Source organism: Colius striatus, chromosome 2, assembly GCF_028858725.1.
Source record: "Colius striatus isolate bColStr4 chromosome 2, bColStr4.1.hap1, whole genome shotgun sequence".
Classification (NCBI taxonomy): domain Eukaryota; kingdom Metazoa; phylum Chordata; class Aves; order Coliiformes; family Coliidae; genus Colius; species Colius striatus.
In genome coordinates, this window is record NC_084760.1 from 14623110 (window position 1) to 14636733 (window position 13624).

The following is a 13624-nucleotide window of genomic DNA, read 5'->3' on the forward strand; positions in this document are numbered from 1 at the left end:
TTTCCATATCTGAAATATCTTGGTATCCAACTTATAAATAGTGTTGCTATATCTACTTTAATATTTTTGTTCTTTGCACTGTGCTGTGTGGTGTTGTTGACTTAGTGATACGGCTGTTATTGCAATGTTTGTAATTGTATGAGTACATAAGCTTGGCCTCAATTACAGAGCAGCTCCTCTTTTCATTTTAAGGTTTCTATGTTAATGTTCATGAGGTCAAATCCCCTTCTCAGTTCTATTTTAACGCCTAAGGAGATGCAGAAGCTACCTCCTTTCTTACACTTCCCTTCCTACATTCCTCCCCTTGCCCTTCAGAAAATGCTAGAGGCCATTTAATGCATGCTTTTATTTACTTTTGGTTTCTGCTTTTTTAATGTCTAACAGTTTTAACATCTCAAATCTAAACATCAACCACTGATGAGTGAGGTGGAGCCCAGATTCATCTCAGGTTGCAGAGAATACATTAAATATCTTCTTCACTGTGTCTATGCCTGAAGGGCAGCAATGTAGTTAAGTCCTATTTTCTGTTGCCTGTCTAAAACAGGCCAGATGAGGAAACAATAAAGCTGAGGTCTTTTTTTTTTTCTGTACTTATCATCAAGGAATTTAAAATATGTGTAGTTTATATAGAATTCTGCCACAAGAACACATCTCCAAGAGTTCTTGATCATATTCTAACTTCTTCATAACCATGGTGCCTGGGCCAACTGAAGACAAACTGCGAGTTCATCTTAAAGGATCATGTAGTGTTTTTTGTCACAAAGTTCTTTTCTACTTCAGAGAGCAGTTAAAAAACACACAATACTGTTAAGCACTGTGCTTTCCCTGTTAGTAACATGTCTTTTCTTTGAAATAGAGCAAATGATGATCTGATGTGTTTCCATGTGAAAAAAATGTCTTCATATTGTCTTAACAGGGAGATTCACCCAGAGGGATTGCCACAGGCGTACACTATCATTCTGTTATTCCGTCTCCTGCCTGAATCCCCCAATGAGCCTTTTGCAATTTGGCAGATTACAGACAGAGATTACAAACCACAAGTTGGAGTTGTGCTTGATCGTAAGGATGATTATGCTTATTGTGTAGAGAATTTACAAGTTACATTGCTTTGCATGCATTCTTCCCAAATATTTCCAAACCCAAAGCATTCCTACATGGTAAAAGGATTGTATATTTTTGGTTTTTAGTTTTTTTTTTACTTTGCTCATCAACTATGTTTTTCAACTAAGAATAATTCAGCTAAGCTACATTTCAACTTTGGTATTACCTTTAAAGCCAAAGGAAAATACTTTTATGTACTTATGGGTCAATAAGACCATCTGTAATCTGTGTTGTTCGCAGTAGTATACTACATTTTATCTATAAGTGTATCTGAAGATGGTGGTTTCAGTAGTAGTAGGCTGCGGGAACTGGGGCTGTTTAGTCTAGGTAAGAGGAGACTTGTGGAGGGGGATCTCATTAATATTTATAAATACCTAAATGGTGGATGTCAGGAGATTGGGGCGGCACTTTTTTCTGTTGTATTCAGTGACAGGACAAGGGGTAATGGAAAAAAGCTGGAACACAAAATGTTCCACTTAAACATAAGGAAAAACTTCTTTATTGTAAGGGCGACAGAGCAGTGGCACAGGCTGCCCAGGGTGGTTGTGGAGTCTCCTTTGAAGATTTTCAGGAGCCAGCTTGAAATTTTCCTGTGTGTTCTGATCTAGGTGGACCTGCTTTAACAGGGGGTTGGAGTAGATGATCTACAAAGGTCCCTTCCAACCCCTACCATTCTATGATTCTGTGAAATGAAATGTATTATTTTTATTTATTGCAGCTGCCAGCAAAGTTCTGTCATTCTTTAACAAAGATACAAGGGGAGAGGTTCAAACTGTAACTTTTGATAATGATGAAGTAAAGAAAATCTTTTATGGAAGTTTCCATAAGGTAAGTGACTGAAATTACTAATGTTGCTTTCTGAAGTGCTGTTCTTTGAAAAAAAAGACAAGCAAGCAGAAGTCACTGTTGCTTCTGTCTGGTCTTTGTATAGTACTGTAAATTGACATAGAGACTCACATGTAAAACAAAGTTTCTGAAGTTATAGCTCTTCTTTGAAAGAATGTAAGAGATTTGTCAAGATTGTATAAGTGGAGAGATTTATCTGAATAAGACATCATAGCCTGATTCCTGTCACATGAGAGAGGAAGAAGAAAAAATAAGCTAAGAAAAAAAAAGACATTGTGCTGAGAAAAGATTGGAGAAGGAGTGTAATGATTTGAAACCATTCAGAGAAGAGGAAGATATAGCCACAGAAAGTAACTACTTATAGGTAAAGACGGGGGAACAATTTTTGGAGTGGAATAGCGTATTCGGTAAGATTTATATGTTTAACAAACATAATACATGTATATGTATATACTTTGTATGTATGAATGTGTATTGGTATGTTTTTGGACTAAAATATTCCAAATTAACATTAATTGAGGAAGAAATAATTAGAAAGAGCCCATAAAGTGATTTGCAATTCAGAATGAATGTCATGTTTTTTGAATTGTCAAAATGGCTAGTGAAATTTGTCATCATGCTATCCTTTTTTTTCTAATATTGTGCACTGTATTATAAAAACTTGGTTCAGCCAGGCTGCCTTATGTCTAGTCATCAGGAAATATTTGACTCAGACTACATATATACCTACAACACAATTAAAAATATATTTTCTTGTTCTGTTAAGTGTATATGTTTAGGGCAAGAGAGTTGCAATTGCAACACTTTTGGTCTGCTGAAACGCACATTCTCATGCTTTATCTCTCTTCTGTTTAGCTTAGTTTTCTTCTGATATACTAAATATGGCTAAAGTATAACATTTGTTTTCTTTATGATATCCTCTCCTGCATGACTAGTCATTACCAGCATTCCTTTGGGGATACTGATAAGAGGTTGTCTCTCTCAACTTGCTGATACTAGAGGCCACATTAGGCTGAAAGCAGGGAAAGAATGCTGGTGCCAGCATTATAATGTTTTGTGACTTCATCTGTTTAAAATACAGATGATGATGAAAATCATGCAGTACTATAAATAGGATAATTTCCCAAACTACTTCTATTTTCTAACCAATTATTCTTGTTTTGTAGTTTATTTAAGGGCTAGTTGTTTTTCCATATATATGAAGAAATGTTTATGTCATTGGCTTTGTAACTGGTGCTTGGATCACACCTGCATTAGGCAGCCTCATTAATCCACCGGAGTGAGAAAAGCTGTCAGTCTCGGTTTGGTTTAAAAGTTCTCTTGTTCCCAAGAAGTACTGTTAAGTCATAGAACATCATGTAACAATGCCTCATTTTAGATATCAATATGAGTGTTGGGACTTCCCTTTTTGAGCTCAGTGATTGAAGCTCTGCACATGCTATACTGCCAGTGGCTTGTTTTAAGTGTCAGCTGCTTTTCCTCGTAGTTCCTCTAAATATCATAGAGCTGAGCAGAATTATCTGACAGCACTTAAATTGAATCTCAGCTCATTTATCAGAGCAAATGGGAACAACCTGCAACACCAGCAGTTATGTATCACTTTATTAAACTTGCTGGTGAAAAAAATTACAGAGGGAATAAAATTCCAAAAGTTTTGCATTATTTTAATAGTTAAATACACTCATACATATGAACAGAAGGCAATCTTCAGACACCAAATGATGCACAGGACTAACAGCAATTTGTACATTATCTGAAAGCTATGAATTCTTGCTTACTTCTTCAGCAAAAATGCATCAGTTATTTAGTACAATGTGTCATTCCCTTTCTTTTTGTTCCCCAAAAGAAAGAATGGATTTTGATAATATTTAAAGTAATTGGAGTAGCATTGTTTTAAAGAGCTGTATGTGAGATTTTTCACCGTGTAACTCCTCTGGATTCTCTCCAGAATGATTACAGATGTTGCTACATGACCCAGGGTGTTAATAGTAGAATCATGGGCTTCTTCAGTTCATGTGCAGGGAAAGCCTTGTGTATTGGCTGTGTTGATAAGCTCATAAGAAGGGATAGCAGCAGTTTCATCTGAATGAAGGAAGGAAATTAAGATTAGCACATTTCAGAAAGAACTTTTGTAAATTCTCCTACCATTCAGTTTCAAAGAAATGTGAGAAGATGTTTTCCAGAATATCAAACATTTTTGTGGTTTTCATTCGATGACTTAACGGCTCGTTTAGTGAAGCACAGTTAACTACACCTAACTGTGCAGGGAAATTTACTTTGGCACACCTGGACACTTCGTGTAGCATAGCTTTGGTGAAAGCAGTTGAATCTGGCAAGTCCCATAGGAAAAATCCTGACTGCCTGAGACAGACATTAAATTAATAACTGAACGTTTTGGAGAGACAGATGACTTCTACTTTCTTGTTCTTGCCATGCTAGACTTCCTTTTAGAGTGCAGTTTTGCAGTAGCTAGCCACAGGAAATTTGATAATGAGCATATGTCTTTTTGCTGATGTACATATGGGATTATAGTTTGCTTAGTTTATTGATGTGATTCATTTAGCAGCAGATCAGAACACCATCAAATTTGATTTTAGAAAGAGCCCAGAGAGAAAGATTAAAGTATGTTTTCTTTCTTGAAGCCTTAGTGCCTTCTGGTACTGTAAATGATCAGCAGTTATGCTTTATGTTGGTGTGTTAGAGATTGAAGAAATGTTTTAGTTAATATTTTGTTGAAAAGAAAATAACCAGATTGAACATAACGTTGTTTTATTTACTGTAAACACTAGATGCCTACTTTTATTGGATTTATACCTGGACCATGAGATTCAGGCTGGAATTCAGAGCTGTGTTAAATTATCAGTTGGCTGACTGAGTCAATGTATTAGGAGAGCTCAGATTATTTTTTGATTGCTGGGACTGCTGCTTCTTTGGATGGATAGATGATGCTCAGCAGTTGAACTTTTTTTGGTGTCTTCAGAATTAGTAAATTACATCTGTGTTGGTTTTAAACTGTTTGACACATTAGTTAACCTGTAAAATGTAGTTGAATAATCAAATGACTGACATAATGACTGTAAATGATGAACACTCAAAGTTTTGGTGTGGTGCTTATTTTATTTTGTAGAAAGTTTGGTATATAATACCAAAGTTTGGTATATAATACCAAACTAGGTCTTGGACACACTTGGTTATCTTTCCACTTTTTTTTTTTTATTTAGTCAATTAACAATTTTGGGAATGGTAATTAAAAAACCATTTGTATACACAGCATTGAGAATTAAATGGTGATGGCAACCAAGTTTCAGATGACAGAAAAAGAGGCCAGTTTCAAAAGTTTTAATTCCAATTATATAAAGCATAAGCACATAATGTTTAAAGAGTTTTAGATAAGATATTCTGATGCCTTGGAGACAGCTCCACATGGGAAAATATTTAATATGGAAAAAAAGAACAAATTCTCAGGAGATTGTTCAGGCACTTATTGACTCAGAACATTTAAGGGAATCTCTGATTCAACTGTGCCAATTTTTTTTAAGCGGTCATCAAATAGCAAGATGTTTCTGACGCGTTATATACTGTAACAACAGAAGCTTTACATCATAAGTACATACTTCAATAATTCTTTACTACTGACCTTACTGTGTTGATATTTTAAGAATTACATAGAAGTTATAATATCGTCTACAAAATATATGCAGTATGTAAGGTATATAAAGCCACTGAAACCTTTCTGTTCCTTATGTTCTTCCATCAACTACACATTAGATTTACTAAAATGACAGACCTTTATTTCTTTCTTGGAGACTCCCGAATGTCTTCTGTTTTCACAGAAATCTAGGAAATTCACTTGCATAACATTTGCCATCCATACTATAAATTTTTGTAATAGTAACCTTTGATTCAGTTCTGTTTGTTTTGTTTAAGGTTTACTGGGTTTACCCCAAACACTTAATTCTCTTCTCCTTGTAAACATACTTTGCCTTTGTTGCAGTCATTCTTTTCTCCCTTCCAAGTTTCCTTTATTTCCAATAATTAATCTCTTCCTCTTCTTCCCTGTTTCCCCTTATTTTGGCGTATGTTTTTGTAGCCAAATTCCTCTCATGGAAATTTTTCTTTTGCCTCTTCCATTATTTTGTCTTTTTCTGGGCAGGCTTCTCTGCTCACTTCCTGCATCTCAATGCTACTAATGCCTCTGGTTGAGTCATCTGTGGAAACTGAACCCTGGATCTTTGGATCTGAAACAATCTGCTCTCTGAACTACAGACAGAGTCTATTAGCCGGTGGGCAGTCACAGACTCATAAACGACTTGTGTGGTCCCAGCCATCAGCAGAGGACAAGAAGAGTTTATATTCACTTCCTCTCAAAAATTATTTTTATTTTTTGCTTTTATGCCATCTTAATTTTTCAGGCAAACTTTTAAAAATAGAACATTGTAGTCTAACTATTACATTAAATAGTGCTCATTAACTGTACTTGTGTATTCATGTTACTAACTTTCCACACACTTTAAATACCATGGACTTTCCTTGAGTTTGAATTTTTCTACCAGTTGAAAGTAAAGCAGGATTACTGGGAAGAAAATTTAAAACAGTCTTATCTAAACAGTGATATACTGTTGAAGTATTAAAGTAAATATACCCATGTGGCTTTTCTAAATGTTACCTTAAACTTTTTTCAGGTCCATATTGTTGTAACTTCATCAAACGTTAAAATTTACATTGACTGCAGTGAAATATTGGAAAAACCAATTAAGGAGGCTGGGAACATCACAACTGATGGCTATGAAATACTTGGGAAACTTCTGAAAGGTGACCGGAGATCAGCAACAGTAAGCAATAAACATTAATCCATTCATTGATGAAAACCTGTGAAATTTTCTGAGGAAAGAGATTAGAGGTTAAGGATTGATAAGAAACCAGAAGCTTTCAACTGTCTGTATTGAAAGACTTTATATACTTCTATACTTAACTGAGAAGTTTGGTCTTGATAGCTGCTCATTCTAGCAGAATTGCAACAACAAAAGTCTAATAGCTGAGTGTGCAAACCCTAACACCTGAAAAAGATTCTTGGCTCATCACCGAATGTTTGTATCAAACTACAGAATCATAGCTCTTGGGGTGAAAAAAAGAGAGTAAACTGCTTTTACTGTACAGTCTACCCAGGATCCCCACTTCAGCCTTTCTGCAGAACTTTTCTCTGCTAATGTCAGTGGAAAGTTCCACACATGAATCTGAATTAATGTTACCCAAGAACTACAGTCCTTAGAGGTTGTCCAAAAGTTATTTAGCTAAATTTCATGTTGAAATATAAAGGCACTCAGCTGATGTAGAAGTTAACTGGTACTGTTCTTTAAGTACTGCAGAATATTTTTGTGTCATGTTATTTGTCTACCTTTTCCCCAGAACAAGTGGGAAGCAGCAGTGCTTGAAGTTCTTGTAGCCTTATGTAGGCTTGGTTTTAATTTTTTAATTATTTTAAAACAGTTTTTCTGTCAATGTCAAAAAAAGAAGTGAAAATCTGGGTATTGTTAGAAATATATTGTTTGAGAGGTCATTTTTAATGATAATGCCTCTGGATTTCATCAATAGCATCTCTCGTATTTTTCACAAATCCTCTTTTCTTTTACAGTTAGAAATTCAGAATTTTGACATTGTTTGCAGTCCAGTTTGGACTAGCAGAGACAGATGCTGTGATCTTCCTTCTATGGTAAGTACAAATTAAATAGAGAAAATCATTATTAATAGCAAATTTAACAGTATTATATATTAGTAATATATCAATATTAGCCTCATATTATATCTTGTACTTGTATCTAAATCACAGTTGCCAGAGCAGCCAGTGAACAGTAGTACATTTCAAAATTTTGTATCTGAGGGAGAAAGATTGTAATGTGCTAGATTTTAGTGCCTCAGGAACGGTGGGAAAAGTGTAAGTTATAATTTATATTTCAATGATATTTAAGATCCTAGGTATTATGAATGGAACAGCTACGTTATACCTTTATTTAACCAGTTCTTAGATGGAAAAAGCATTGGAAAAAGTAGCTAGTTTATTCTTTGTCAATGAAAGTTGATTGTCTAATGGATATAAATATTAGAACAGAAATTGTGAATGCATTTGATCTTGCTTTTGCCTCTGTTGTTAGTGTCTGGTATAACTTGTAGAGAAAATTTGCTGAAAATGTGAAAAGTCCTATAGAAACACTTGAAAACTAATGTCTAGCTGTGAGTTTTACTTGTACTTGAAAACAAGATAATAGGGAATCTTGATGATATTATTTTGCTGCCATTGTGTACTTTTCTTTAAGAGGACAGTAATAGTTGTGTTTGAATTTTCAGAGAGATGAAGCAAAATGCCCAGCTCTTCCAAATGCGTGTACCTGTACTCAAGACAGTGTGGGACCTCCAGGACCCCCTGGACCAGCTGTAAGGAACTTGCAATAGGCAGATTTTCTGATTCTGAAATTTCTGGAAGTAGTTTTATATTGATCTGTGGTTTTTTTGAAACAAAGGTCAGTCAGAGAGTTTGTAGCAACATGTCCATAACATCATGGTAATCTATTCCCCATTCATCTTACTTTAAAACATAGTTGGGAAGCTCTTACTGACTCTACTTGCTAATATAATAATCCTTTTCCCATATTTCCATTGTGATCATTGTGAATAGTTCCTCATTTTTTGATAGGCTGAAAGAATCTGGTGCAATCTCAGCTGTCTTGCACTTTATGTACAAGATATTTTATTGGACTGCAAATATTTTCCCTAAATACAGAGTCAGGATTTTACTCCAAGGAAAGATTCTTGACTCTGGCAAGGAAATAAATTAGTTACTCTCTTTTTTTTTTTTGGTATGTGAAAAGATACTAATTTATGGAATGAATATGCTCCTAACAGTTGCTCTGCATATAAGCAAATCATTCTCTGCTCAGTAATCATTCACTTTGACGCTATCAAAAATGCTGCATGAGGAAACTGAAGCCCAGTTAAATTGTCTGTCAGTCTACTAGAGAGGTATCCATTGACTTTGATGAATGTATATATCTGCAGAGACAAAAATGACAATACTTTTTTCATTATCTGAATTGGCAAGATTAATGTAGTTTGCTTGAATTGCATCTTTTATTCTGATACTCTCTTTAGCAGTGTGATCTATATGCTTCAAAACCTCGGGCTTTCACAGAGGAGTAGAGGATTTGTAGTGCACACAGATATGATGAACCCTTGCTTTCCTTGTATGAAATACTTTTTCTCTCCAAATATTCAATTTAGGGTGGCCCAGGTGCAAAAGGTCCCAGAGGTGAAAGGGGCTTGACTGGATCATCTGTAAGTATTTTTCTGGAATGCATCTATAATGTTGGTACATGCTTACCTGCATGAAAATTGATATGCTTAGTACTATGCTGAGCTAAGAATGGCTATTAAAAACTTACCTGGAAATATGCCTATATGTTATTTTATGCAGCCTATCTATTTGAGACTATCTATATACAGTCTTTATATATAGGTAGCCTCAAAGGCATGGACTGCACATCAAGAAACTAGAGCACATGCACTGACCGTTAATGCAGCATTGTTGTCTTTTCTTCTGTACAGAGGAGACAGCTATACTTCTAATTAACACTGTAACTGGCCTGAGACCACCAACATGAATCAGAGAATAGCTTACGAAAGGATATGCCACTTGAATAACTATTTCCACAGTTGTTCTGAAGTATTAACTGTGTCTTTAGGCTTCTGATTTACCTTGTGTCTAACCTGAAGAATTTTGCAGTTACAAATCTAAGAAAGTTATAATTTTTAATCTTGTTTTAATTTTCTGCTTTAAGGGGCCACCTGGTCCTCGTGGTGAGACAGGTCCTCCTGGCCCTCAAGGTCCCCCAGGTCCACAGGGCCCCAATGGACTGTCAATCCCAGGTGAACCGGTGAGTGGCCATTGTGAGCGTGGGTGGCAATGTGTGTGGAGTATGGGGATGGTACTCTTGGGAAGAGGGTGGCAGCTTTGCCCTAACATTAACTTTTCCCTTCCATGCAGTAGTATTATAAATATACACAGTAGCATTTTCTATCCTGAACGCTACATGTACTTATGGCATACCTATAGAGGGACGCAGTCTAAGCATTGTAATGTACATTGTGCTACTCCATGTTTAGTCTTACCACTTTTCTATAGAGGTTCTAAGCATTCAAGCTCTAGGACTCAAAACTATCAAAAATTCAGCCTACAATATTACTCTGAAGACTTTCTCACGATTTACATGTCCAACTTTGTTTTCTGAGTATAAATCGGTAGCTGAAAGTTCAGAGTCAATGGGCACCTGTATCTAGTCATACAAAACATTCCTTTGTTCCCAGAGGGCTTTCTTGGCAAAAACATACACGTTTTAATATGAGGGTACTTCTAAATTTCATGTACATGCCTTCAAAACCAGAGTAACTCTATTAACACTGATGAAGCTTCACCAGATTTTTTATAGCAGACAGCATAGGTGACTGTTTGTCACGTTCTGAATGTATTGACTGATTGCATGCTGTTTCATTTTAAAGGAAGTTACCTTCTCTGTCATGTAATTTGAGAGAGGGAAGACACGGTGTGCTTTAAGATAGGCCTTAGGTACACCTGTTTTGTAAGGACAAAATAGAAAGATTTTATTAACCTGTGTAGATACTTTTTGGTTTTTTATTATATACTGGGAGAAAAAACTTCATCAAGATGACCTAGAGGTGCCAAACAGCAAGAAAGGTCAAATATAAACCTTTTACATATGGAATACGATAGATACCTTTTTTTGTCACATTCAGTTTGCAAACCTCTGAGAAATGAAAACACTAACATTGGTGGAACTTCTCATTAGTTAACAATAAGTTAGAGCACTGCTTTTGAGTCATGTAATTTCACTTTTTTGTATCAATTGCATTTCACATTGACGGGCTATGTTTACAAAATATTTGATTATCTGTGTGTCATCAACAGTTGCTATCATGGAAGCCACTGTGGAAAATAACTATTGTATCATAAAATTTAGCTCTTGTGAGTTTAGTCAGTGCATTTATATTATGCTGCTGTAGTGTGTGTCTTGTGTCCTGATTTAGGGCCTTTTAAACCATGGGTTAGAGAAAAATAGTGGTAGTTTAACAAGACCCAGCTTTTACCCTTTGTGAGTGTACATAGCTCCATTCACCTGCTGAGAGATAATGGAGGTTGGGGAAAAACATGTAATGCTTTCCTGCTTGTGAAGACTGGTATCGGCCTCTCGTACTGAAAGATTCAGGTTACTTCCTTATCAAAATGTGTGCTCCTTTCAAATGTCTGCTTACTTGTATTTTTAATATAATGTCAACCAGTCATGCTGCATTTGCAAATGTTTGCGAGGTGATCAATATTGCTTCAGTTAAGAGGTATACTTATCTTGATTTATTCCATTATATATAATTGGCTTGGGGATTCCTTAACTTAGATACCTTGTAGGAAATATTTTGTATCCACTTACTCAAACTAATTGTTTTTCTGATCTGTTCTGTAATTCAGAATCTTTAACAATCATTTATGAAAATTATAGGGTCGTCAAGGAATGAAAGGTGATGCTGGCCAGCCTGGACTACCAGGGCGATCGGTAAGTAGGTGATTAGACAAGATAATAACATTTTACACTATTCCTGATGCAGGCTGGTGACTGGACAGCTGTCTTTGAAATCACTAGGAGACATGGGCTCTTCTCATTCCTTCCTAAGCAATAGTTTTAGAAACATAATTATCTTATATTTAGGAATTTAGGAATCATAGTAAACAATTCAAAACATCAAGAGGGAAAGAACAGCTGTACTAAGTCAAGCCAAATATCTGTCTGAACAATTTTTGAAAGCACAAGTACACTGATAACTATACAGGAAGGTCCCTCAACTTCTGACCACCTACAGTTAAACGTCTTCCTAAAATAAATGTTGCCATACCTTTGCTGAACCCCTCTTCAGTAATATTTTGTATTTGTTTCCTACTTTTTGAAGTCAAATGTATCAGTTGGATGCTTTCTGAAAGAAGAAAAAAATATTAAAGTTCACTTACTTGCAGGCTTTTGTATTGTAAACTAAGATTAGATTTTGAGGGAAAAAAACATCTGCATAAGTAGTGATGTAACTGATATTCCTTGTTTACTATATTGTCCTTGATTTTACTGGGGATACAAAGGCTGTATGGGAGATGCTTAAACGGTGCTGTGGATTTAATTTCAAGTATCAGATAAGGCCAGTCATGGATAAAGGACCTTGTATTCTTGACTTGTTTTATTAGTCCTTAAAATTCTGAATAATATACATTTAATAGAAATCAGTGCTACATTTTAGTGTAAAAAGAAGAAGAAGATGACAACATGATACAAGGCTGTTCCATATCCAGTTCCTACAATGGTGGTAATGATCCTACAGAGGGTTGAATGAGTCTTCTGATTTAGCCTGCCTTTTTAATTTTAGGATTTATTCTCTACCCAGAAACTACAAGGAACAGAAAGAGAGAATTTAGAATGTGTGCAACAAAACAGCAAAATGTAAAAAAAAATAGGACAATAGGGAGTAAGGAATCTTTAGATACTCTCTTGATCCATGACTGCAGCTAAGCTTTAGATGTTAAAGGATTATCTGAAATCTGTAAGTGCTTGCTTGTAAAGGCAATAAACCAGTTATCTCTTTTTTGGGAACAGTACTGAAAACTATTTGTGAAATTGAATTATAATCTGGTAAGGAAATTGAAGTAAAAAGTAGAGTGAGGGTGAAGACTCTTGTATCATGTGTATGAAATAAACAGTTTCTCCTAAGGATTTGCTTTATTTTTGTAAATGCCAAAAAACCAACATTGAAGCCATGTAAATAGTTCAGCGTGTGCATATATAATGGAATAATTAGCATAGCAGTGATTTTGCTCTGTTGTGGATACAGTTTATCATTCCTTTTCCCTCTAGGGAACTCCAGGTTTACCAGGTCCACCTGGCCCAGTGGGACCTCCAGGAGAAAGGGTAAGGTTCCCCAAGATTATCTTTTGAAAAGATGAAGTAATGTGAGGGTTTCCACCCTGACCTTCTTTATCCTTTATTTCTGTTTTCTAATGCTTTTTCAAAAGAAGTCTTTTTATCAGAATCCTACCTGGAGAGGTAAAAATGAAGGACTGGAAAAACCTAGAGGTGAAAACCTCCACATGTAGCCATAAGGCTAGCTAGATAAGTTCTGCAAATTTTGCAATGGTCACTTTCATGAGTAGGATCTCAAAGATCTGCAGCCATAGAGCAGTATGTCCACTGAGCAAGGCTCTGGTGAGGTACTTGGCCTTGATGTCTTCCACATACTGTGGCTGCTGCAGGGGATCTCTTTGAAACTCTGCTTGACTCAGTGTATGGGAGATGTCATATGTATAAGGAATCTGTGCCATTCTTACTGTGAAGGTCAAATTTGCTCCTTAACCTTTGACTATCTGGAGCTAAGGACTTTTATTTTGATGGGGGATTCTGAAATGTCTTCCTCATGATGGACATGCATAGAGGTATTTCATTATGAAGTTGTTGCAGTTTCTTCTAATTTGTGGTCTACTGAGGAAATGTCTTTTGTCCTCATAGTGGCATATCACCTTTGGGCTGACCAAAGCAATGACTTACCTTTACAGTAAAAATGAGTAGCTGATATGTGCATTTAG

At 35.8% G+C, this 13624-nt stretch overlaps 1 protein-coding gene across 1 annotated transcript in view; it reads left to right on the top strand.

Moving 5' to 3' along the window:
- The window catches only part of COL12A1 (collagen type XII alpha 1 chain), a 99944-nt gene that overhangs the window by 70572 nt on the left and 15748 nt on the right, over positions 1-13624 (top strand). Inside the window, 9 exon segments of the mRNA XM_061989484.1 lie at positions 917-1059; positions 1820-1929; positions 6630-6779; positions 7580-7657; positions 8290-8376; positions 9220-9273; positions 9777-9872; positions 11508-11561; positions 12900-12953. Coding sequence (XP_061845468.1) covers positions 917-1059; positions 1820-1929; positions 6630-6779; positions 7580-7657; positions 8290-8376; positions 9220-9273; positions 9777-9872; positions 11508-11561; positions 12900-12953 — 826 coding nt within the window.